Consider the following 26,846-nt stretch of genomic DNA (forward strand, 5'->3'; position numbering starts at 1 on the left):
TTTGTAATGTTTGTTTCTTTCCTCCCGTTGCCCCTTTCAGTGCCTGGATTCATGCAGAGCAAGCTTCTCCCTCCCAGCTGCAAGGCTTGCCAAATGCTAATTGACTGTTAAAAATGTTCTCATCAAAGTACAAATGCTGCGCAGCTTTGCTGGCAAGGGCCAGCAAGTTACTCATCAGGCTGTTGCAAGCCAAGCTCCATAGGTCTGGGAAGCTGATGCCCCCACTTGAGTGGTAGAATAAACATGTCTTTAGCTTTTTAAAAATGCTTTCCACTCCCTCCCATGAACTCGATTGAGAATTCTTTCCCAAAAAACTTTATTTTTCATAATTAGATTTACTAAATGGCACCTCAGTCTATCTGCCATTAAAAAAAAAAAAAAAGGTTGTCCTGAATGATGACTTGCCAAAGATTTTTTGTTTTAGAAATTGTTCATACGTGTTGTTGCTCCTCTGGGATTTCTGCAGCCAATCTGAAAGCCTCATCATTAACTTAAAAGATAATTTTAAATATTTTTTTCTCAGCTTCTTTCTTACCTTGCAATTACGAGTCGCATCAAGTCTGGCTTTGGGCTGTCAGAGTGCAGAACCCCAGTTCTCAGGACGCACGGAGAAGTAGATGAGCACACGGCTCCCAAGCACGGGAGCCGCTCTGCTGAAGCCAGCAAGCCTGTTCACAAGCTTCAGATCTGTGTGAGACTGTCACACGCTCCCGCCAAGCACCGCAAGCGAGAAGCGGGGATGAGAAAACTTTCTTTGCCTGAAACGCACATTTGGCATTGCAATTGAATAGACACTGAGGAAAAAACACCAAAGCAGCAAAAAAAGAGAGGTCTTCAAATTGTGCTGAAATCCCTTCCTTTCTCAGTTAACACCTCTCTACGTAGTAGATACATTCTGTGGTGCTTCGTAAGATCTCCATCTCTGACAAGATGTGAAGTTTATACACAAAACTAAGAAAAAACCCATAACCCTATCCCAACATCTCTACAATAAGAGGAGGAATCATAGAATCATAGAATCACTTTGGTTGGAAAAGCCCTTTAAGATCATCAAGTCCAACCGTTAACCTAACCCTGCCATCCCACCACTAAACCCTGGCCCTAAGCACCTCGTCTGCCCTTCTTTTAAATACCTCCAGGGATGTGGGCTCAACCACTTCCCTGGGCAGCCCCTTCCAGAGCCTGACAACCCTTTCAGGGAAGAAATTTTTCCTAATGTCCAACCTAAACCTGCCCTGGTGCAACTCAGACCATTGCCCCTCATCCCATCACCCGTTACCAGGGAGAAGAGGCCGACCCCCACCTCACTCCCCCCTCCTCTCAGGCAGTTGTAGAGGGCGATAAGGGCTCCCCTCAGCCTCCTCTTCTCCAGGCTGTTATCCTTATGGAGGTAACATCCTTCTGTACAGCTCTGGAGGGCTGTCTGGTAGCCCAGTGTAACACCCAACACTAACGCGAGCAGAAAAGCCACGTGGCTGGAGGTAGCGTAGGGCGCAATTGCCGAGTGCAGGCAGTGATTTGCCGTGCTCTAAATGAGTAAGAGTCAAAAAAAGGCTCTGTGCTGAGTGCTGAGGTACAGACACTGCTTGCATGGTGTCCGTTTCTTCCCCGTGCCTGGCACAGCAGGGCCACGACTGGGCTCCACATGTTCCCTGGGTTGCATTAGGTATTAGTCAGGTTAGCAGCGGTGCCAAGACAATTTATATGGTGGTGTGTCAGAGAAACCACTTTCCAAATAGTTTATTTCAGCATGTGAATTGATCCAATCTGTGGCTGCATTTGGATGATAAATACTTCAAGAAAAACAAAAAAAAAAAAAAAAAAAAAAAGAGTATGTATGGTCAAATAACACCAGAAAAGCAGTAACAAAGAAACATTTGTCTCAGGAAAAGGGATGGGTGTGTTTTTAATATACACGGGGACAACATGCAACGAAGCTGAGTTCATACTCCTGCCTCCGCCACTTGTTCTTACCCAGCTAAAGCCTCTTTGGGCTGTAGGTTTTATGCTTGTAAAATGTGGGTGATTATATTTCTTGCGATTGTTTCTCTGGAGTCCTTGCTAGGGAATTGTTACAAGCACACGGGGTGGTGCTTGCACTAATTTTGCATTCCATCTCTTAAACCAGCTTCGATCTCGTTACCATTGGTGGCATCTCCATTATCCTGCACTTCGAGCGGGCTCCCTTCATTACCCAGGAGCACACGCTGTGGCTGCCATGGGATCGCTTCTTCGTGATGGAAACCATAGTCATGAGGCACGAAGAGAACGAGATCCCAAGCTGTGACCTCAGTAACTTCGCCCGGCCCAACCCTGTGGTCTCCCCATCTCCTCTGACAGCTTTTGCAAGTTCCTGCTCGGAGAAAGGTCCTATTGTTCCTGAAATCCAGGTATGAACCGAGGAGAAGATAATCCAGCTCCTTTCTGTGCTTCTTTTGCCTGCTTTGAGCAACACAAATGCAGCTATTCTGTGCCTTTATTCCCCTGCTTTGCTAAAAAGAAGCATTCCCCATTTGTTACTCCATTTTTCATGCTCACAAGCACACACTTAGCCAGGTTTCTCTTTCCTTATCTCTGAGAGATGGAGGCACAGCACCTGCAGCCGACAGCGAAAACCTGTGTTAGCTCTGCTTTGCTTTCACCTCCCATCTGCAGGAGGCGGGCTGGGACCCCCGTATGACCCACAACAAGCCTTCGTGCAGCCCTTTGGCATTCAACGTGCCCAGCGCGAGGCTGATGGACCACTTACACTCTAATGCCTCTCTCTTCCATTCAGGAGCAAATTTCACCACTGGGCATTACGGACCTCAGTGGTGGAGTATCAGGTGTGAACTTTCTCAGGGTTCAAAGGCATAAACCTCACTCTACAAAGCTGCTGAGATGCCTGGTCAGCCAGAAGGTGGCTGGCAAATGGCCAGCCTCTGAGGAGCACCCGGGGCTTATTGCGTTTCGTGACATTTGGGATGGAGGAGCGAAGCAAGAGGGTTACTTTTTATTTCTCGTCCCTGTTTTCCTTTTTTAAGAAAGTGTGAGTCAGATAAAATAGTTTAACAGCCTGCTGGGGATTCAAAGTATCTTGCCAAATGGAAAGTTGGGGTTTAAACTGAATAGTCCAAACAACTAGATTATCCATTTTCCTTAAAAATACTCACTGTGTTGAAATACATGGATGTAGCAGCACTCAAGCTTTCCTTCCTTGGGCATGTTAGTCCCTGGGTTTTTGATGCCAGCATTCGGCATGTCCTGTGTATTGCTTTTAGTGACAAATAATAGTCTGCCAAGGTAGAAATAATAACAAGTGTAGTGACAAATTGTATGCTTCCTGCTTGACTCCGTTGGGGTTGCGGTAGCGTTAATGAGGAAAGAAGTCACTTGATATCTTCTAATTTTAATACACCAAGTACTGAACCCAGCAACAAATAAAGCTAGTGGTCTCTTTACCTTTCCCTCTGGATCAAATCCTGTGATCCTTTCTCACACTAATTTCCAATTACAGTCATCGGGTTTGTCCCAGCATAATTACTAATTAAGTCCCGTATCTTGTAAAGTCCATCAGACTGCAAATTCTTGGTTCAGTTTTCACATCTCTTTTTTTCCTAACCCAACAAACCCCGTGAAAGGTAATGTTCGGTGCTGCCTGGGAAAGAAGCAAACATCTGATACAGTGCAACTATAATCATAACCTCCCTCATTATTTGGTAGGATACTCATTAGATTGTGTTAATTATATCTATTGAACTAAAACATTCTAAAACTCCTTTCAGTAAGACTGCGTGTCTGTCTATCAACTGTGAAAGCAGCCAGGGATGTAGATCACAAGCAATGGTTTGATACAGACTATAGAACATCGAATCCTGAAATGGTTTGGGTTGGAAGGGACCTTTAAAGGTCATCTAGTCCAAGCCTCTTGCCATGAGCAGGGACACCTTTGACTAGATCAGGTTGCTCAGAGCCCCATCCAACCTGACCTGGAATGTTTCCAGGGATGGGGCATCTATCATCTCTCTGGGCAACCCTTTCCAGTGTTTCACCACCCTCATCGTAGATGTTTAGTGCCATTTGAAATGTCCTGCAGATGTCCTGCTTGGCCTCCAACTGCCAGTCCAGAAGGATTCCCCTATCAGTGTCCTGCATTATATCTGCCAACCCCTTGTGAATGTCACAGATAACTTGGACATCCCAAATCACACTAGACACCTGTAGTTATGAAATCTAATTAAGGACAAAGTGGGATTCATTTTGAGATCATGGCACCTAAATGAGGTGTTCACACACACGGATGTGTGCTAGATGTCTGAGTTCCCATTAAACTGACAGAAATCTAATCAATATCGTCAGCAGAGCCTACAGATCAATTAAGCTGACCGTCTTGAAGGTATCTGGTTCCCACTGATGGTATCGGTTAGATGTCGACTGACTATAATTGATGCTTTCATGCCTACTTCACATGCACATACTTATATGTTGACATCTGGATTTAGATGCCTTAAACTGGAATTAAATCCCACTCTTAAATTTACACGGCAAGACCAACCTTCTGAAGAGCCTGTCTCTGCCCATCGGTCATGCAGAGACCTAGAAGAGTAGCTCAGAGAAGACTCCTAACTTTTAGGTTCCTAAGTTTGGATAAGATGAATTCCATACATGATGAGCAGTATTCTTCCCGTGTGCCAAATGATTGAGCTAAAACCTGTAAAAACTGTATTCCTCCTCAGATATTGAAAGCTGAAGGTTAACAGAGTTTGTGGTGCAGGAGTATACGAGAGACACTGATGTTATAGCAGAGTCCTGGCTGTACTTCAGCTCATAAATTAATTACTTTTCACTCCTATACTGGGTATACATACAATAAAAAATAACCCAGCTGTCAGTTTCTGCAGCTGCATTTTATAACATGCAGTTCTCAGCATAGAAATGTTAAATATAAACGGTGTGAGCACATAGCTGGGAGGAGGTGACAAGCGAATGGCAGGGCTGGGAAGGACATTTTGACAAGTGGCAGATAGGAACCCCGTGAGCTCCAACAAATAAATGCAGTGTCCTCTACCTGGATGCATTCAAAAGACCAAATAATACATCTTAAGTGTTTGATTCAGGTGCCTAAAGACAGATTTGGTGCCATTTAAGATGCCCTGAAGTGTCCCTTCAGGCCTCCAGCTGTAGCTTCAGGAAGGCAGAGATCTCAGGAAGGTCCATGTCAGATCTGTCACCCCCTTGCAGAGGTTTTGGATACCAAAGAACATCCCAAAAGCGCTAGATGCTTATATTAATGCCCCTGAATCAGGCCCTAAATGCCTTTCTTTCTCAAAATTCCTTCTGAGAATCATATTAAAAAAAAAAAAAAAAAAAGATTGATTGTTCCTTGCCTTGCCTGCTGGCAGAGAAATGTGTAACCCAGCACACAGAAAAACAGAAACTACATTGTCTCATGCAAAGAGTGGAAAAAATGCTTCTAACACAAGCATAGATCAACACCCAGGAGTGGAGGGAATGCAGCAGTGAAAATTGCTAAATTGTGAAAATCCCTAAATTGTGGAAATCCCTGGTAAGCCTGAGGAACCAGCTCTTCTGCCTGACCAGCCTGGTGGCTGGGCCACTTTTAAGGAGCAGATTTACAGTGGTTAGGCTGTGATAGCCTCTAAGAGCTGTGATAAACTCTAAGAGCTGTAGCCTTTCAGAAGGACCCCAGACACAGCATATGAATTTAGCTGGGTCAAACAGCAATTACCAAATAGAAATAAGGGCACAATTCAGCTGCCGTTACTTTTGGTGCATTCCAGTATTTTCAAGCTTACTTTCCACCTCTTCTCCCACCAGTGTCCTGCTGGATTATGCTCCCCCCACCAATGTTCAGCAGCACTTACAAACTACAAATGTGTTTTGGATAATCTGAATTACCATTTGAACCTGCTCTTCAAGCAGGCACCTTTAAACACAGCCCCTTGTGCTGCTCGGTGCCTTGGTGCCGCTGTGCTGACCCTTTCTTTGGAATGGTAGACAGCAGAGACAGATCATGACAGAGAAATAATTATTTCTGACAGGGATTTGAACCAGACGTTGCAAATAGTACCTCTGTGACAATTATTTCTGCCCGGCTTTTTCCTAGAGGGGTTACATATGAAGACAGATTTGATACAAGGGACCACCTTTACTGCAGCTTGGCTCAGCTGGCCTCTGGTTGAGCCTGGTCCCAGCCCAGCTCGCTGCTGAGCTCATAAAATATTTTTTAAAATTCCTGGGTTTTCCCAGTTCTGTCATTTTTCAGCCTCCTAAGCACTGAGATATGTAAATTGAAAAGGCTGCATTAGAGAAAGTAAATATTTATGAGCACAGTGGAACAGCGCTTTAACTTCTGGATGTGTCCGTTTGTCAAGTGCTGCAACACTCAGAGGCCGTAAGTTATCACTTGAAAAAGTGTTGGGCCTTGGATAACAGCTTCGAAGAGGCCTTTTCAGGGGGCAGATTGCGAGATTTGTCGTTATTTATAACCCCAACCAGAACACCTGTAAGAGGTGAGCAGCTCGTCGCGCCAAGGAAGTTTACTGCTCCCAGAGAGGAGGAGTTGAGTGCAGGAGCCACGAGGCTTGGAGGACGCCAGGATGGCTATGATCCCTTCCTGACGGGTAGATCTCTTGACCCACCTGCCTTCAAGCCTCCATGCCCTTAATATTAGGGAAGCTGATTATTGCTGGGGAAGTATTTTCACAGCTCATTAGGGTCCAGCACACCGAAGTATGTCAGAAGCGGCGCAGGAGGGAACGGCGCCAGCCCTGACCTTCTGACACATCCCATTATCAGACCAAGCTTTCCAGCTCACTGCTAAGCTTCTACCTTCAGCTTTCAGACTTTGCCAAAGGTTCCTGGCTTATGCAGAAAATGTCCATGTTGGGTGCCCTACCTAAGAATGACATTTTCTGGAAAGCGACAACTCATTTCCCCCACCCCCCCAAGACTTAAGGAGGAAATGCCCTTTTTTGTCAATATTTTGTATGGATCATGGTGTTGGGAATGTACATTGTATTGCCTTCCAGAAAATTTCCCTGGATTTCCCCAACCAAAACAAAATAATTCATTTTAAGATCTGATTATACGTTAGCAAGTAAATTAGCTGAAAATCCCATCTTTACCGAGACTTTTCTATTCTCAAAGCAGAACAGGGGCAGACAAAACTTTCCCTGCTGTTTCTCCAGTCTCTGTGAATTTCTATAGTGGAATGGAGACCTGTAAGATAACTGTCCTGGTCAGCCAGAGATACCCACACTGCGTGGCTGGAGGAGAAAATGAAGTAACTCACCCAGGGTACAGAGGATTTGGGAATAAGAGGGGAAGGGAGAATGCAAAGGAGGGGAAAGGGGTTGATGGTGGTAGGTGAAGCTGAGAGCTTCATCATGCAGGTAAGAGGGGAGGGAATTTTAAGCAAGGATCAGGGTAAGTAGGAACAAATATGAAGTCAGAAAGTAAGGACCAGGACACAGGAAAAAAAAGGCTGAAAGCAGATCAGGCAAAGAGGGTCAGAGATGTGGTGGGAGAGGAGCAGTTTCAAAGAACGAGAGATGGGTGGAACAGAGGAGGGAGGGTGGAAGCAGGGTTCACTAATGACATGGAGAGAATGGCAGGTTACGATCAGGGCCAGGGAACATCCATAAGGATACAGGCCAAGTAGGGCTTGATATTTTACTGGGAAAACAACAAAAATTAGCAGCCATAGAAACCTAATAAAATAAAAGACAGAAAATGGAAGCTAAACTGATGGGTTTGAATAATCTCAGATACCAAGTTCCTTTCATCATGGGTCCTGGGACTCCTTTTAGCATCGAGTCCTGTTGTAAACACTGACTTAAAGGTGATATTTTTTTCTCCTGCGGTGATGCCTTGGCTTCCACAATGAATCCTATAAATTACATATATGATTTTATAATTGATGCCTACTAGGTGTGCTTTTTTAGACATGTCTACCAGAGCTTTTATAAAGATGTGTTTGATAAATTACAGCTTCACGCCCTTTTTCTGTCTGCTCACTGCTGATTTAACACCTCCTGAATTGCTTTTCCTCAGGCTCTACAGGAGGAGATTAACGTTTCCGGTAGTAAAATAAAAGTGAGTTACCTGAGCAGTCGCACAGCAGGCTACAAATCAGTCCTGAGAATCAGCATGACCCACCCCACCATCCCCTTCAACCTCATGAAAGTCCACCTCATGGTGGCCGTCGAGGGACGCCTCTTCAGAAAGTGGTTTGCAGCTGCTCCAGACCTGTCCTATTATTTCATCTGGGATAAGACAGATGTCTACAGCCAGAAGGTGTATGGGCTCTCAGAAGCCTTCGGTAAGTGACCCCATGGCTTGCGTCTCCTTTTAGAAGCAACGAAGTGGCAATGCACAGACTTTTTCCTGGATCGGTATGGTCCAAGTACACATAAAATGGTCCCTGCTGGTTCACTGCTGTTTGGAGAGGACTGGGCCCAGCTGTTCAGACAGCACACATTTCCCCAACAGATGAATACTGTTCTCATGGCCCAGCACGTACATCCTGAGCTGCTACCATCATATTCATACAGAAGGTATGAACTGGGACTAGAGGCATTTGGCTACCTCTCGCCTAGAGCCAAAAACTGGCAGTGCTACTTTCAAAGAAATCCCTAGAACTGAGTCCTAATCTCCAGCCTCCTTGTGCCTGACCTTCAGGATTGCTCTAATCTTACTGTTTCCCCTTTGTTATCCATTCAAGAACGCAATCCTGAATCAGGGCCTGATGCTGTTCCCTCTTGTACCTTGTGCGTTCATTTACATCTGCAAAAGACTGGCAGGAGCTGCAAGGCAGAGAACAGGAGGGCTTTGCATACTCAACATGCCACATCCCCAACACCAAGCATTATGGTCCATGCCACCCACTCTACAGGGACAGAACGTGAAGTCCTTGCTGGGGCAGGGACCTGTGAATATATGTATGCAGAGACACATTTCATTCCTCTTCCTGCTGCCATCCCAGACCTCCCCCAGTGAGCCCTGTGTGTTGATGATGGAGGGAAGGGGGTACTTTGAATGTATAGTGAGCAGAGGTGATGCTGCTTTGCAGAAATGGTTGCTTCCCATCTGGTCAACAACCACAGGACAGTTCGTTAAGAGGTCTTCGACAGAGTCTAGGCTAGACCTTTCCGGCTGCCAAGACAATGATATTAGGAAGGTGGAGAGATCCCAAATTTGCAAATAGAGCTCTTGATGATGGAAGGGTAGTTCACTGATGCCTCATAGCCCAACTGAAGATAAGCCTCTAGAGGAGCTGTAGGGTTCCTTATTTTCTAGGAGGAAGAATGGATGCCTTCCTCTGACTCAGGCTCAGCTGCCCTGATCAGGCTGGATGATACAACCTGCTGAGCCTTACCCAGTTTGGAGTCCACACTGAGAAATGTGTCCTGGTAGCACATCCTGAAAGACTATGCTCTTTAAGATGCTAGATCAGCAGCGGGTCCTGGAGTGCTCCATGATGCAGCTCTGCAGCCCTGGAGTACTCAAACAGGTCTGAGGACATCAGCATTCAGGCTTTCAATGATTCCCACCTCTAGAATAGTGAAAAATATAATTTCCTAAATTACATCTTCCTCTGATACTGTCTGATTCTGCAAAAGGCCGTATTTGATGGTGGATCCTAAGGTCATTCAGTCCTCAGCACTTTTCAAGGAGGCTGGGAAACTTGTAAGATCAGACCTTTATTTTTATCTATTAAAAATAATGAGCTATGTAATTGCTTTTCATTTGTGTAGAACTTGCAGTTCTGCTCTGCTTCAGCTGTTAGCACTGAAGAGATCAGGTAGGGCAGAAGAAAAGCAGACCCATGAAACTGGTCCTGTTTCTTCTGAAAAAAAATCATAAAGGAGTCATTATTCTGTCAAAACCATGATTTTCCTTTTACTGACATCATTTTACTCTTAAGCAACTCCAACGTGTTCGGCGGAGTTATTCCTGAAAGGCTCTGATTAGACATCATGGCAAGCAAACCACGTTTTGCTATGTAGCCTTTGACATTACCAGCGACCACAAGTCAACCTGGTCTAAAACTGCTGTCTCTGAGGGACTCACTGCCCCGTGCCTCGTTTGTATAAGTCTTTACTTTCCAAGAAAGGCCATGATTTTTAGCAAGTTCCTGACATGCAGTCTTAGATCAAAGATACTAGATAGGAGTAAAATGCTCTCAAATACCCATTGTTTTAAAACATGTCTTTAAAACAGTGCCTTTTAAATATTTAGTTCATTTGCCCAACGTCTACAACTGCGTTGACCTTTTTAAATGCAGGATGACCTTTCAAGAGAGAAATATTAAGACTGTGCCTTACAATAATGACATTTGAAATGAAATTGGCAGTTGCCTGTAGAAATCCTCTTACCCCTGCTCACTTGAAACTCTGCGTGTGGTGATTGTGCATTCCTGGGTTACTAATCTGGGGGGATCTTTTGCTTCTCTCTTGTTCATAGTTTCGGTAGGTTATGAGTATGAATCCTGTCCTGACTTGATCCTGTGGGAGAAGAGGACAGCAGTGCTTCAGGGTTATGAAATTGATGCTTCCAAACTTGGAGGATGGTCCCTGGACAAACACCATGCCCTCAACATACAAAGTGGTAGGTTGACTGTAACACATAACAGAGGAATAATGCACTGTTGCCAGGCCCAGTTGCTTCTTATCATTAAAAAGTCAAGACAAGGAAAGGAAAGGAACCTGACCAACACCTGTCCTCTCTCATGTATTTTACTAACAAATTATTTCTAGTAACCTGCATTTAGAAGTAATATGGCATGCATAAATCCAAAAGAAGCTGGCCGTTCTGAAGTAGTTGAATGTCTGCATGTCTATTAAAATAAGGGGATTAACAAGGAAAAAATCCTAAAATAACAAGGGGGCCTCTATTCAGATTGGACCTACCGCTGACCGTAAATCCACCCAGACATGTCCTCCAATGTGCAAGTGTACTTGCAGAAACAAGAGGCTTCAAGGGTCCCAGGGGAGAATGGAAGGTGCCAGAGCCCTTGAAGGTTGCTCAAGACAGCAGCAGGGAGGCTTGAAAGCTGATCAGAACATGTTCAAAAGATGGAAGCACTGTGTCCTCCTGGATGGTAGCAATGGTATGGGAGAAAACATCTAATTCAGCCCACACCACTGCTGAAAACACTGCACTTGTAGGGGACAAAAGCAGAGCTCCTTTAAAGCTTTGCAGGTGAAACATTTCTCTAGAGAATGCACCATGGTATGTCCCTTATCTTTCCATGAGCTATGTAATTTCTTTTTTTTACCTGGTAGGCTGCAAATTACAGGGCAAGGAGGGACAGAAAAGACAGGTGAAAATTTATGAGACACTGAAAAGTTGATTTCATTCAAAGGTAAAGGCAGTCTTGTTCTCCCTACATACTTCTGTTCTGCAGGTGATATAATGGGTCTATAAAAAATACTGACTTCAGATAAGGGGCTCCTCATTTGAAACCATCACAAAGCAATACTGTGAAATATGATAAACCTTCATAGAATCATTTAGGTTGAAAAAGACCTTTAAGATCATCGGGTCCAACTGTAAACCTAACACTGCCAAGTCCACCACTAAACCATGTCCTTGACACTTGACAGATTCCCCAGCTGCCATCCAGCATTGCCAGTTTGTGCTCCCTTTGGTCTCAGTTTCCCTGTCTCTCTTTAATTTCCTTATTATTGTTTTCTCTCTCTAGGCATCTTGCATAAAGGAAATGGGGAAAACCAGTTTATTTCCCAGCAGCCACCTGTAATTGGAAGCATTATGGGCAATGGTCGCAGACGTAGCATTTCTTGTCCAAGCTGCAATGGTCTTGCAGATGGGAACAAACTCCTGGCTCCCGTTGCCCTAACATGTGGGTCTGATGGAAGTCTTTATGTTGGAGATTTCAACTACATCCGAAGGATCTTTCCCTCCGGCAATGTCACCAACATACTGGAGCTGAGGTACGCTGTGCCAAATGGGGACGTTATAATTATGCCTTTAAGTTCTGCAGAAATCTTATGTACTCAAAAGGAAAATAAGCAAAACTCTTAAAAACCCCCACAGCAAACCAGAAAAAAAGCCATCCAGATTTGCCTCTTCTGCAACTCTGCTGACTTTCATTTACACCAGAGAAACACAGGCCTGACAAGTTCTTCCAGAATTGAATCACGCACCGAAAATATTGTCACATTTCTGTGCTGCTAAATCAGACTGTGTTGATGTCTGCCTTTTGGTGTAGATAGAGACCAGTGGGAATTCTTAAAATTAACAGTCAGCCTCTGAGATAACCTAAACTTGGAAGGACGCAGCACTAATGATGATATATAGAGGTTAATCAGGATATATGATCATTCATAATTAAGACAGGATGATCACCTAGGGAGTCACAGACTGGGTTTTTCTAGTTGGTTTTTGGGGGACAAATGTATCACCCCACCCCCCCTCAGTTCCCAGCTGAACAGTGTCAAGGTGAACACCTGAAAGTAAGTGAAGAGTTTCCTTTTAACCCCCAAAAACAAAGGAAAAAAAATATATATTAGGAGAAATAGGGAGGCTTGTGAAAGAACATCCATTAAAAACAGGGAAGGGTAGAGAAAAGTATAGATTTGTCACAAGTTCTGAGGAAATTAAATAGATTGTGACCAAATCAAAATTTCAAATTGACCTCACTGGGGATATTTTTCCTATCTAAAATTTCCACAACAAACACAATTACCCACTTCTAAGCACCAGGGCCTGATTCTGGACTCTGTGATCAGACAAGACTCACTCCAGGAAAGTCAATAGAATTAAACCAGTGTTTGTGAATGAGGCTTCTCTGCTTGAAGGACCTGACCTAAAATCCTGAGAGGTCAATCGTGAGAGGTTAGCGTGGTAGGAAGGCTCACATTCCCATTTACCTTTCAAGATCTGGCCTGAAAGTGAGAATCTTCCAGAAAGTAAGAATCTCCCTGCTCTACTCAGATTTAATGTCCTGGCTGGACATTAAATTGTCCTCCCAGACAAAAGTAAGGCTTCATCTCTGCAAGCACGGCCACGTGGAAGCTTGTTAGGCAGCTTACTAGAGCAGCATTGCTTTGTATTCCCATTTGCACCACAAGGCCGCAGGTAAAAATGAAAGAGCTGATCTGCAGCCAAGTTGATGCAAGATCCCGTTAGTCCCTCGTTTACAAACACGCCACAGCCATTAGACCTTGCTGAAGGTCTCATTTGGCACACAGAACCATCGTCATAGATCGTGGTGCATGAGAAAAAATCCGGACAGGCATCACAAGGCTGACACTTACAGAAGAGCTGTTTTGGTATGCTCACAGGGCAACAAGGAATTCACGAATTCGTTGAATTAGGAAGCCCACAATGAGATGTTTACAGTCACATCCCCGAGGGCTGCCGTACTTTTTGAGTAAATAGGCAAGAACCTGATGCTTGCTATTCTGTCACATGTTGTACAAGAACATAATATCTCTCACATTTGTAAGGTGGGAAGCTGGGATAAATCTTCAGCCCTGGCCCATGTTAAAGAATGTAACATTCTTCCAGTGCCAGAAAGTTATTTTAACAGCCAAAGGTGAGATTTCCAGAAGAGCCTAGGTGATTTGGGGCCCAAATCCCATTGGAACTGAGTGGGATTAATATCTCATTCCCAGAAGCACAGTTGTGAAAACCCGATCCCTGTTTCATTGTCAGTGAAAATACCAGACCCAGTGGAGGGTTTGCAGAGTATTTCCTGATTGGAAAAGAGAAAATTGGAAGCCTTGACAGAGTGGCCTTTCTGGCTTTTGTGTAGAGCCACAGAGTTAAATTTTCTCCAGAGTTAAATCTGCTGGAACGATTGCTGCTTCATCTGTGCAAACACTTAGGTTACTGGATCTAATAAACATTTCTTCACTCTGGTGTGCTATAAAGTAAGTGGGTTCAGATGCAGGCTGACTAAAAGCTATGGAGGAAAGCCATTGCTTTTGGACTAAACGGAGCTTGCTTGTGTCTTCTCAAATCAGCATCTCCTGGGAGATTAACACCCTGGCTATTTGGCTTTTGGGTTTTGTTTGGGGGGGATGTCTTTTCAGCGTAGTGTTCTGTTGTGGAGAAGAAAGCAAATGCATTGTGGGTCGCAGATAACTGCAGCTGGGGGTGTAACTAGACCCATGACAAATGTCCAGCTGGGCATAATTTCAGTCCTCTGGGCTAGAATTCATGAGGCTGTGGCAACGAGCTGCCACCCATAACTGCACAACTGTTAAGTTACCTTTGTAAATCACAAGGTATTGCTTTGACTGAGAGTGGAAAAAAAAAACTGTAAAGATGTCTGCATCTGCATATATTTAGCTCAGTACTGCTCTGAATGGTAAAGTCTGCCCGGTCCTATCTCCTGCATAAGCAAATCACTCCAAGCAGGTGAGATCACACTTCCTTCGTGATACGCGGCGGTACATAAGTGAGCTCACTGCCAAGTAATATCCACTATAAAATATATCAGTGTCATTCCAGCTAAGTCTTTATTTATTATTGCATTGTATGATACAGTTACTGTCAAGTTTTCAATCTGCTAATAATGCATCGAACTGAGCTGCTAACACCTCATTCTTTCTTCTATTCCCTGCTTTCCTGTCTTCTGTCAGAAATAAAGATTTCAGACATAGGTAAGCCAACCAGTGGAGAATTCTTATGCCGCTCCCTGTCTTGTTGCATGTTGTTACACAGTGAGCCACAAGTGCCATTTCCAGATGATTCAACAGCAAATGAAGCTGGCGTGATTAAAACTGGCGTAGGCAATCCGTCATCAGAACTGGGAGCCATTCATCACAGAGCCGAGTCGCGCAGACTTCTGCGTGAGCTGTTAGAGCTGTAGACAGGGGAAGCGTAGGCACGAGAAGCAGGGTGACAAGAGGAGGAGGGTGGAAGGAAAAGTGGGTGGGAATGAACCAAGAAAGCAAAGCAGGAGCACCATCAGATCACTGGAATAGCTATGATGGAAAAATCGTTCTCATATCGTGAAATGTCTTCCTTTGGAGTTTTGGAGAGCGTAACAGGCTTAATGAAGGGCCAGATGTACCCCAGCATCACCCACCTAGGGAAGTAAGTTTTTGTAATTCTTTGTCAGCCTGAGCCCTTCACAGAGAGCCTTCACATTGTGTGAAAGTATGTCAGGCTCGCCTGGGAGGTAGTGCAACTCAGAACCTTAGCCAGGAAATGCAATAAAGAAGAGAAAGAGTAATGACAAGAAAACAAGATGAAAGAGAGACTCCTCAATTGGAGATTTGTCACTAAGAATATTTGTCACTGGGGTTCACTGGAGTTTCAGTGAGTTTGATCCAATCAGTTGCATTCAGGAAGACGTCAACCTCCTGTCACTGCCTGTGTTTGCAAGGACTCCTCTGGCTCTGACAAGTTTCCCATCCTTCTCCCCGGCTGCTTTCTAAATTAGACGCTTAGACTGTGGAGTTGGGATTCTTTTTTTGTTCAGTTTTGGTTTTGCATTTGGGATTGGGGACTTTTTCTTGCTACGTGCTTTTTCTTTACTGTTTCTTTGACTTCATAGTGGCTGTACAAAACGAGAAATGTTCCTTTTATCTGCATGCCTGGAAATGCAGTGGAGTAGAAGCTGGTTTTTTGTCTTATTGCCAGAACATTAATGAAGGGCTGAGCTTCCATGGTATAATGGACTGCCCCAAAGCGTCTATTAGCAGGGCTGGGAGGTTGGTACACAAGACCTCTGCACTGACTGTCTTCATCAGGCTGAGTGCCAGACCCCCAGCTCCTCTTTCACATCATTTTGAAGGCAATAGAAAAGCTCATTTCTCTTCGGAACAGCCAGGTTGTATCCTTAATGCCCTAGAAATACACAGCCACTAAAGTGCACCTGTTTTGACAATGAAGGGCAGCAGCTGAATGCCTGTTACAAGAAGAGATTTTATATATGAAGGCAGTAACTGAGTGAAGATATATGGACTGGCCACAAATGCTGCAAGATGCCACCAGAGCCTTACAAAGTTGGCAGGGCTTCAGACTTTAGGCAATTCCTAAAAACTAAGAAATTAAATGAAAGAAAGCCAAGAAACACCTGCTTCAGTGCAGTCCAAAGGGGACCAGTGAGGGGGGTGAAGGATGTGAGGAGCTGTAGATCCAATATTCCCATCTGTGACCACATTTAGGGAGTCAGCCATGTGAGTTAGCGTCTGTTCCGTGTCATTTGCCATAATACTTCTTATTAGGAAGCCTCTTCGTTCCTGAGCCACAGGGAAATGAGTGGGTGTAGCCTTAGCTAAAGCTCCAGTGCCTTGAGCTCCAGAAGGTCCCAAGCCTGACACTGTTGACAGGCAGTGGTTGGAAAGGGTGAGATCCACAGGACTGAATCTTAGTGGTTTGGAAAAGCTGCAATCCACATGCAAAAGCTTCTTCACTTCAGTCATTTCCTGACTAAGTAGCCTATGGGGAGCTTGATCTCCAGAGGTTCTGGAGCTACCAGCTAAGAGGCTTGGCTCTACAGCATGGCATAGGTAGCCAAGGTCTGACTCTGCAATAGCCCACATGGCTGTGTATCAACATGGGGGATGTTAGCTAAGCCAAAAAGCATGACCAAATTGTGATGCCTCCCAAGTTTACACCCATCTGTCATTGAGTAATAGATTAGTAGGAACCTACTCCAGTAGGTGTACATGTATGGACCTGTCTTGATGGGCCTATAGAAGCTACTGACTTTTACCAAGCATGGCAATAATAATTTGCAGTTAATTATCATTATCTTTTCTCTGCAGGACCATGGAGGGCAGTGAGGCATTTCTGTCTTGCAAAAACACAAAAAGTGGCCACACTTAAATATATTCTTCATTTCTTGTTTCCATTCATACCTTAGAGAGACATTCTACAGTTAGTGGCGAAGAGAGGTATCTCAGAAAACTGCCCTAGGATCAGATCAAAAGTCCTTCGCGGTCCCTGGGTTGGATTATGGCATTGCTATGAAGTTTTATTATCCAGCCTATGCCACTAGAAGAGCTCTGGGCATCGCACACAAACTGAAAACACTAAAAGGCCAAGAGTAAATCCAGCTCACTGCACTGTGTGGCCTCCTTATGTATTAATCTATTGAATGTCACCCAGGAAAAAAAACAGACCAGTACCTCATACAAGCTCTAATAAAATCCTGTTTGTGAGCTGCAGGGTGCTTAGCATGGAGCCATGGAAACACAGCCCTGCCGAACAAAAAACACTTGGCTTCAGGAATTCAGTAGTTCTTTAGTCACCAGCAAATGCATGTGGCCAGCAAGGCTCAGAGGGGAAGAGGGCAGCTAGCACAGAAAGTTTCACAGAGATATTTTCACGTCCTTGAACGGAGCCATCAGATCCAAAGAAGCCCCAAGGTTTTGTTCAGATCAGCTGTTATGGGTAACTAACTCTGGTGTTGTGACTGCTCCTGTCTGCTGACCACAGTGGGAGCCAGAGCCATACTGTTACCATTAACAGAAGTTGTCCTTTAGAGGAGATGGTAGATGCCCTTGCACTCGGGAAACTAAGATGCAGTTCATCTTGTAACAAATGTTGAAAGTAAGCCAGACAAATCACACCCATTTCCCTATAAAGGGAGTTAAGGCAGGCAGTTCAGCTGTAAGCGTCCGCCTTGTAACCATCTAAAGCTCGGTGGAATGAATCCCCTGGCTTTGAACAGAAGCCAACGAGAAGGTGCAGTCTGCTGTGCTGATGCATTATAGGTAACCTGCTGAAACAGGGGGGCCATCTCCCTTTTCTCAAATGTATTCCCTAGAGTCTGGCTTCCCGCTCGGGAGGAGCCTTCCTGGCTCTGGTTCCTTCCTCAGACTCCTCCAAAACATGGGCTCTGGGCCCAAGGGAATAATAACTTTTGCTTAAAGCCTGTGCATCTTTTATAGAAGAGATCCAGAGGAGTGCCACCTCTTTGCCTATTCACCCCATTTTTTACCACTTTCCTTCCTCACACTTGTGTGTAAGGAATCACGTAAAGCATAAACACTTTAAAATGGAGTTTGAATCTCCAAGTATATCTGCAGAGCTCCCCAAATGGCACTGGCACTATGATGTCCAAATAATGAGAATGAAAAAAAGGAAGGGGACAAGGCAGATGTATGGGAGAGCCTATGTGCAATCCCAAACAACGGGAATCACTGCAGACTTGGAAGATCTCCCCGTGCTTTCCCAGCACATCACTGTATCACCAGCGTACAAGGAAGCAATATCACCTCCGTTTCACTTTGGCCCGCGGATCTTCTGCTTATGAAACTGTCCTCGTTCCCAATGACTACACCATCATGCCCACTAATACCCACTAAAGCGTCTGCTCTTGGCTAGGGACCAGCCCACCCCATCCCTGCAAATTTGGTTTGTTGCTTCAGGGCCTTAAAATATCAATGGAGTGTTCAGGGTTTCTTCTAAAAAAACTTAATAGCAAAAGGAATGATCTGAATGGGGAATCAGCTCTTCACCCACAGCCCTTCTGTAGTGGTGGCAGTGTCAATATTCTAAGGCTACAAATACTGTAACTGATTAAGTCTTCTGAATAGTAAAAAGTCCTGTCTTTTGTTTTGGTCTGTTATCTAACTAAGCAATGAGAGAGGTTGAAAGGGGAAAAAAAAAAATCTTCTCTGTTTTGCCTCAGGCAGATTTATTTCAGTTGTCGCTCAGTTCAGTCCAATTTGCCACTTGGATTTGCCTATTGATTGTGGCTTTAAATAAAAACCAAAGCCTCAGTGTTCCCGGCTCCAGTGCTCATGCATTATCACAAATGAAGGGAAGCAGTGCGGGAACTTTGACGTTACTGACGTATGTTTGTTTAGCATCTCTCGTCCTGATGGAACTCAAAGTGTTAAACAAAAGCTCCAGTGTATAACGCAATGGTCTGAAGTTGCACCAGGGCAGGTTTAGGTTGGACATTAGGAAAAATTTCTTCCCTGAAAGGGTTGTCAGGCTCTGGAACGGGCTTCCTAGGGAGGTGGTCGAGTCCCCATCCCTGGAGGTATTTAAAAGAAGGGCAGACGAGGTGCTTAGGGCCAGGGTTTAGTGGTGGGATGGCAGGGTTAGGTTAACGGTTGGACTTGATGATCTTAAAGGTCTTTTCCAACCTAAACAATTCTATGATTCTATGTAATTCGTGCAAGGGCAGAGCGTGACACCTTCCCGGTACAGTGCTGAATACTGTTGGCAGAGACCAGGGGGGTAAATTCAAGCTTGGTAATTTTTTAGCAGTTTGTGTTTTACCATCCTTGCTCCAAAGCATTCCAGGTTAAATACTCCATTGCCTAAGGCATCCTAGGGGGCCCTTCCACCCACAAAGGCCCCGTCATGGTGTGGTGTGTAGGAGACCACGATAAGCCATGCTCGTAAAAATAAAAAAGTCTAGCCAATAAAAATGACCCAGTGCCTCCTATTTCTCACACAGAGCCACGCAGCCGAAAAGATACAGTTTGTGCTGGAGCTGCCAATACCATTAATAACATTACATTTAGAAAAGTAATTGTCTTAGGAGAGTTTTACTATCAGCTCACCAGGTGAAATCCAGAATAGGTTTTAAGTAGCCCAAGATTATTACTGTCCCGCGTGTAGTTTAACCAACATAAACTTCTACCTCTACATCTTCCAAAGCCCATTTGGTAGCAAAGGTGTGTATGCCTCAGCTATGCAGAGGATTAAGAGATTAACCAGTCAGAGCTAATTTTTCAATGACTGTGAACTTCGAAGTCACCCCTACTTTTTTGAGGAATCTGTATTCAGCACCTCATTAGTAGAACTAAACTTGGGTTAGCAGCAGCTACTCAAAGTATTACCTTAATATGACAGGTTTTTACCTAGCTGGTAAATTTAGGTGGGAAGTAGAATTCCTTTTTAATTTCTTTCTGGTGGATTAATGTTTTGCTTTTACCTGTGGTTAGAAGAAACAAACATTTGCTTTGGTGTCCATTTTCCACAGGAGCAGGGATTAGGAAATAGTTTAAGATCTCACAGAATCATAGAATGTTTTGGGTTGGAAGGGACCCTTAGAGGTCATCTAGTCCAACCCCCCTGCAGGGAGCAGGGACACCTTGAACCAGATCAGGTTGCTCACAGCCCCGTCTAACCTGGTCTTGAACATTTCCAGGGATGGAGCCTCCACCACCTCTCTGGGCAACCCATTCCAGTGTTTCACCACCCTCATTGTAAAGAATTTCTTCCTTAGATCCAGTCTAAACCTACCCTGGTTTAGTTTAAAACCATTACCCCTTGTCCTGTCACAGCTGGCCCTACTAAAAAGATTTTCCCCATCTTTCCTCTGGGCCCCCTTTAAGCCCTGAGCGGCCGCACTCAGCTCTGCCCGCAGCCTTCTCTTCTCCAGGCTGAACACCCCCAACTCTCCCAGCCTGGCCTCATAAGAGAGGTGCTAATCGATAATAAAATCCACTGGAGTGAGCCTATGAAATCCAAAACCAGATTGCAATGATAGTGCTGGGAGGGGAAAGTGGGAACCTCCGGTTCTGCTACCATTTTCCTTCATCTTTGGGAAAGTCATTTGCCTTTGCACATCTGCAAATGGCCTGCTGTAAGACTCAGTGAAAGCTATCTGCGCCTTCCAGGTGAAGATGCTAAAGAATTGCAAAGTGCCATTAAAAATGCCCTCCTCTTGCCCACCTCCCATGCAGAACAGGTATTATGAACAGCTCAAAAGCTGACTGACATTCAGCTGGGCTTTGTTAGGACAGTCAGCGGAAAATGCAAGGCCCTGATCAAAATGGATGATGGATTCCCACAGGGAACTTCTTCCACCAGGGTTGAAGCCACTTGCTTAGTGTGAGTGACATGCAGGTAAATGAAATAATACCCTACCAGCCTGCTGTCGTTGGAAAGGAATACAGATGGAGCCTGAACTGTCAGGCTGGAGCTGTCTTGAAGGTCAGAGCATTTTATTTAGCAAGAATCAGTGTCATTTGTGGAGATGAAATCTGTTCAGACTTTAATAGGATAAATCACAAGGGATATTCCAGAATAAATCAGAAAGGCACTTTTTTTTCCCAAAGTATTAAGTAATTTGAATGAAGAACCAACTTACGGCTCTTTTAAGCAGAGAATAATTCAGTAGTTTTTATGTGTCTGAAGAGGGGTTAATTTTCCTAACACAAAGGTTGAGGGAGAGAGGAAATGTCTTATTATGAGGAATAGAGTCAACTGTGATTGGCACTCAGGTTTCTAACCAGCTCCTCCTGGAACGATTCCACTAAGTACAAAATTGTGAACTATGGCCTATATGTTTATTACGAATTCTTGGGACCTGATGAGTTTGGACAGCTTGAAGGTGTTCTGGAGAAAAGTAGAGACTTTCTCCTACTTGTTCTAATTACTACTTAGCCTTTCTCGGAAGGAAGGAGACCTGTGTTCAGGCAGCAGGTGATACAAGTTTAATCTGTTGGTTTCAAGCTTAGAAGAGATGCAGCTCAATACACCCTAGTAGTAAACACTTAATTTTAATAAAAGGACTTAATGAGTTTAATGCCTATATTAAACTGTAGATAGAATCTTTGAAAGACAATTTTTTACACTGTGTCTAAACTCATCGAGTTCTTTTTTTCTGGCCAATCCTATCGAATGCTTTCCATAAAGCGGATTCTAGTTTATTCATTTCTTCACTGTTGGGCTCATTTAGTGTTATAGTCATGGAGCTAGAAGCTTTATCTTTCTGTCTGCTCACCCCATTTTCTCAGCCACCCTTTCCAGTTTTCAAGGAAGCAGTGAGTGAACAGGGTTTAGCAGAGGACTGACATTCAGGTTCCTCAGTGCTCCTCCTAGTTCAAGTTTTAGGGCAAATTGTGGCACTTCAAGGACTGTTTTGTTTCTCTCTTCATTGAGGTCCAGCTGAATTTGGTGGCAGGACCACCAAATCTCCAAGGGGGCAGGATAGGACTCTAGGGTCTTTGCTGGAGTCAGCAAGAGCACCAGCTAAGTCCCGATGCAGTGATCTTCCACAGTACATCTTCAAGTGCTTTATACTTGGGAGTCTGATTTGGGGGTTTTCTCCTGGGGTCTTTCTTGGGAGGGCAGGTTTTTTTTGTTGGTTTTTTTTTTTGCTTTGTTTTCTGCACCTAGCGTACTACGCTTTCCCTTCACTTTCTGGCACTGCACTAACACCAGTTTCAGGACTGTGTCCATATTAAGTAAATTAAGCAATCCCAGGCATTGGAACTCAACCTATAGTAGTTCCTGGCATGATTTTGGCTCTGGCCAGCGAGCCCTTTCCTTCGGTAGCTGCCCTCCATGCCAGAGAGCACCCCAGGCACAGTGGCTGGTAACAGATATAGCTGAGGATCCTGTGCTGTAAGACACCGTGTACTAACATTGTCAACCATGGCACTGCTTCACTTTCTCAGTCTGTCTGCCCTGCGCATTTTTATTCTCTAAAGTGTTTGCATTGCCTGTTGACTTAAGGAAACAAATCATCTGAAAAATAATAACGTCATACCTTTGTTTTTCAGCCACAGCCCAGCTCATAAGTATTACTTGACCACAGATCCAATCACTGGCTCCATCTACCTCTCCGACACCAACAGCCGACGTATCTATAAAATCAAGTCAACCACATCAGTGAAAGACATTGTGAAGAATTCAGAGGTCTTGGCTGGAACTGGGGATCAATGCCTCCCGTTCGATGACACCCGCTGTGGAGATGGAGGCAAAGGCACTGATGCTACCCTTACGAATCCTAGGGGTGAGACTGCTTCTTCTCCACAGGTTCTTTAAAGGGGCTTGTTTAGTCATGTGGAGACTGGTCTCCTCTCCAGTTCAGAAAATACCCTTGGATTTTGCAGGCCTTCCCAAATCAACCCGCCATCACACCCTAAGGGCTTGCCTCTGGAAATAAGTGGGTATGTCCCACCCTCAGCCAGTCCTGGTTCTTCTTATTGGGGTGGATGGGGGAATGCCAAACTAGAAGGGTGTAGTGGTGGGCACATGTCCAAAGGGCAATAGAATAAATTCATCCATCAGTTTTATACCCACTTAGCCACTATTCCTCCTTACCAAATAACAGTGTTCGGCCCTTCCCAATCTGGACTGGATTCATTTACATTCAGTTCACTGAAGCTTTCTTGGCATTAAAAAAATGAAAAGCTCTATAAGCATTGCTATATATATATAAAAGAGCAACAAAACCAGCATACAGCTCAGAGATACGTAAATTGAGGTTTATACATTGACATTATATATCATGGCATCCAGCTTCAATCCTAGAGGGGGGTAGATACTAATTTCAGTATGGGAATGGTCTAATTCAGCGTGACTTCACCTGGCTCCCGATGAGCTTACTTAAATGTGATACAAGCACAGTCAAATCAGAATAAAAGCATCACACAGCCTTCATGACTGTGAACTAAATTGTTCAAAACAGGTTTAGCCAAACATATGCAGTCCTGTGTGTAGCCAAGACTTCAGTCTGGCAGTCTCAAGGTAACAAGCTCTGCATATGGAGGATGTCGCTCCTCCCAGCTGTCCACAGCTCCTCAGGAAATAAAAAAAACACACAGAGGGTATAGAGATGAGGTGGAAGATACTTCTTGGTGTCCACATCTTCTGCAGTGCCTGTGAAGAGGGGAGAGATGGACCCCCATGCAGGAACACTTTTAGAAATGTGGCATTTTTGCCTGTTGTGTGTCTTCTTGCCCAGCTGTTAGGATTGCGAGGAGTTATTTATAGGTTCTTGGCTTTGGCATCAAGGTGCTGCAGGTTTCCTTTTTCCTTGCACGTGGGAGTGGTAGCTCCCTCCTTCCTCACCATGGCAATTTCCAAGCCTATGCCAAACTCTTTGTAAAGCAGCTTTTCAGCAAAACCTGGGGATCCTTTAACAAGTTATTTGACAAAGAGCAGGCAAGATGAAGACGGCTGAGGTGTTGTTTGTCCCCTTGGCTTGACTTCTCAGGAAGTTATTTTTCTTGACATAGAGATGACATTATTGTTACTGAATCCAAGAAACCCAAACTGATTTAGTGACCTTTTGTGTCAGCTCTAGTTGTGATTTTGTTTTTTGTTACATGTCGGCTAGTTCTCTCCTGGCAGGATGCAGAAAAATATACCTTGGGAGACCTGTTTTCTGCCAAAAAGCACTGAAAACCAAACTGCTACCCTCGTAGTGTTCAAAGGGCCCAGCATAGTTTCCAAGCACTCCAGACTCCCATGAGGTGACGATTATATTGGGATAAAGTATTGCCAGAGGCACAGATACAGAAAGGGAACAGCTACCTGTGGTCAGGTTGCAGGGTAGAAATTGTCTCACTGAAATGAGAGGGCTGAGTGAAAAGAAAATGAAGTGACTTGGGCAGAGAGATTCAGGCAGGCCAGCAGATGAGTCATGAGATCAGGGAATCCAGAAATCTGTAATCCAATTTTCTACACCACTTTGATGTTCAACCAGTGCAAAAAAAAAAAAAAAACCCAACAAAAAAACCCAACAAAAAAGAAAAAAAAAAAAGAAACCCCCCCCCCACCTTTTATAAAATGACAGGTTGAAGTGAAAGGGGCCGGGGAAAGGCTGTGTGGGGAAACAGGGCTCTGGAGTTCAAAGCTTTCAGCGCTGAAATCCTTCTTGTTGGCAATTCAAGCTCTCAGGAGGCCGTTCTTCCACCTCAATCGTATAATGGCAAAACGCATGCAGTCATTCCTCACAGCTCTGAAATTTCATGAAATTGAAGTAAATTGAGGGTGAAAGAGGAAATGACACAAAGCAAAATGGCAACAAGAAAATAATAATCCAGAAAGCCCACACTGCCAATGGAAAGTTCATAAACAATGTTCCCTGATCTGGTTCTAGCCTGGGTTTGCAAAGTCTACGGAGACAATAGCTTTGGCAGGTGTGACTCACTTCCCATTCACCTCAATAAATGATTAACAGTGAAAACTCACACTGACAATATAATGTCAGCATTGTTCATACCTTCATGGCAGTTCATCCTAGCAGAAAAATCCAGCAAATGCTCTTCCTTTATGTGACTATTTCATCATAGTTCAAAATAAAAATGATTTATGGTACAAGTAACCAGTTGTCCTCAAGTTACCCTCTGCTTCCCTGTCTTGGCAAGGGAATAAACACTCATAAGTGAATGGTCAGAGGAAATTACAAAACGATTCTGTAGCTATAGAGATATCAGCTGGCCAGGGAAGGACTTGGAAAATTCAGTTCTTCAAGAACGACCACTCTTTCTGGGACTCCACTTTTTAAGGCTAAAGCTATTTTTTTTGACTGAAGATAGTTACTTTGTTCAAAGTAGGATTTGTGTATTTTAAGGACATCTTTGCACTTGTTCCAAAATTGTAAGGAAACAAGGTCTCACCTCCACTTTCATCATGTTTTAATTAACTGATATTTGCAGCTTGCTGGAAAATACACTCCTGCCAGATGCAAAACAGCAGTTCATAAAGACTGGAGAATCAGTCGTGAGGTATCAACATATACTTTTGCATCTGCCTCTTGGACCAGTCAAGCATTTGGTCTAAGTAGATTTCTTGGCTTTCTTCTCAGTGGAAAGAAACTGGTACCCTGAAGGTGGTTCATTCTATGCCAGTGCATGTGTTCAAGGTAGGATGAACCATGTTCTGGAAGTGCTGATCTCCTGTCTGGAGATCAATCTCCTCCTGGAGGCGCTAGCCTGAAGGATGAGGTCCCCTCCCCAGCTAACACTGTTCAGAGTGGTTCTCCACTTTCTGAGCAGCAGCCTTTTCCCCACTTCTTCCAGTTCCCACCTCACCTCCCATGAGTTCAGAGTGGATAATTTCATAGAATCATAGAATCACAGGTTGGAAGGGACCTTCAAAGACCATCTAGTCCACGCTCCCTGATGTGGGCAGGGACATCTTTCACTAGATCAGGTTGCTCAAAGCGCTATCAAAACTGATCTTGAACAATTCCAATAATGGGACATCCACAGGTTCTCTGGGCAACCTGTTCCAGTGTCTCACCACCCTTGTCACAAAAAAATTCCTCCTTATATCCAATCTAAATCTACCCCCTTTCAGTTAAAAACCATCATCCCTTGTCCTATCAATACATTTCTCTGAAATACCTTCTGGAAAGTGGTTCTTATCTCACTCCGTTGAGGACTCCTTTTAGATGATCAGCTTAGACAAGGCATTAGGAGGGATAAAACCTGCCCCAAGATTTTCACCCTTCTCCTGTCTTTGCCTTCTCTGATAAAGGTAGGCTATACAAATACAGGTAGAGCAACAGATGCAATAGTGGTGGCAGTTGCTTGGTCAGGGTATTTATCATAGCTATTAAGAACCAGCCTGATACTTCCAATTCATTTGCCACAGAGCACAGCAAAGCTTTCAGATGCTAATGAATTTCAATATATCCTTGCAAATTAAAGTGTTACCACTTTCTAATTATCATCTGCTAATAATGATCCTCTTCTACAAGCAATCTAAAGAAAAATTAAAACTCCAGCTTGTCAGAGCATTTGTTTTCATCTGAGTACTCACCAGTGGTTCTCCTTGGGAAAATGTTGTGGCAGAGAAATTACCAAGGAGCCTGCAATTAAGAGAGATTGCAGTGACAAGTCTGACACAATAGGAAGAAGGTTTCAGAAGGGACATGGGGGTGGGAGGGGGCATCTCATTCATTTAGCACCACAAAAACAATGGAAAATGAAGTAATTAATTCGGGGACAGACTGTTTCCTTCACTGTGTCCTGCTGCATGTGTAAACAAAATCTCAGTTGTTCACTAAGTGTTCACAAGTTCAACAGAATTAAAAGAAGAAACTCAACCCTCTGCAATCTGTTAACATTTTTATTGTCAAATAATAATGTCAGGGCCATTTCAGGGAAGACCAGAAGCCGACTGAACAAAATGTTTGTCTCTTACCGCAGCCA

At 44.1% G+C, this 26,846-nt stretch overlaps 1 protein-coding gene across 1 annotated transcript in view; it reads left to right on the forward strand.

Annotated features, from left to right (window-relative positions):
• TENM4 (teneurin transmembrane protein 4) overlaps positions 1-26,846 on the forward strand; it is a 357,308-nt gene that overhangs the window by 279,576 nt on the left and 50,886 nt on the right. The window contains exons 17-22 of the mRNA XM_009637125.2: positions 2,129-2,390; positions 8,056-8,323; positions 10,468-10,611; positions 11,708-11,957; positions 14,616-14,636; positions 22,461-22,693. Of these exons, the coding sequence (XP_009635420.1) occupies positions 2,129-2,390; positions 8,056-8,323; positions 10,468-10,611; positions 11,708-11,957; positions 14,616-14,636; positions 22,461-22,693 (1,178 nt within the window). The remainder of the gene's footprint in view (positions 1-2,128; positions 2,391-8,055; positions 8,324-10,467; positions 10,612-11,707; positions 11,958-14,615; positions 14,637-22,460; positions 22,694-26,846) is intronic.

Source organism: Egretta garzetta, unplaced genomic scaffold, assembly GCF_000687185.1.
Source record: "Egretta garzetta isolate BGI_Z169 unplaced genomic scaffold, ASM68718v1 scaffold323, whole genome shotgun sequence".
Taxonomy (NCBI): Eukaryota; Metazoa; Chordata; class Aves; order Pelecaniformes; family Ardeidae; genus Egretta; species Egretta garzetta.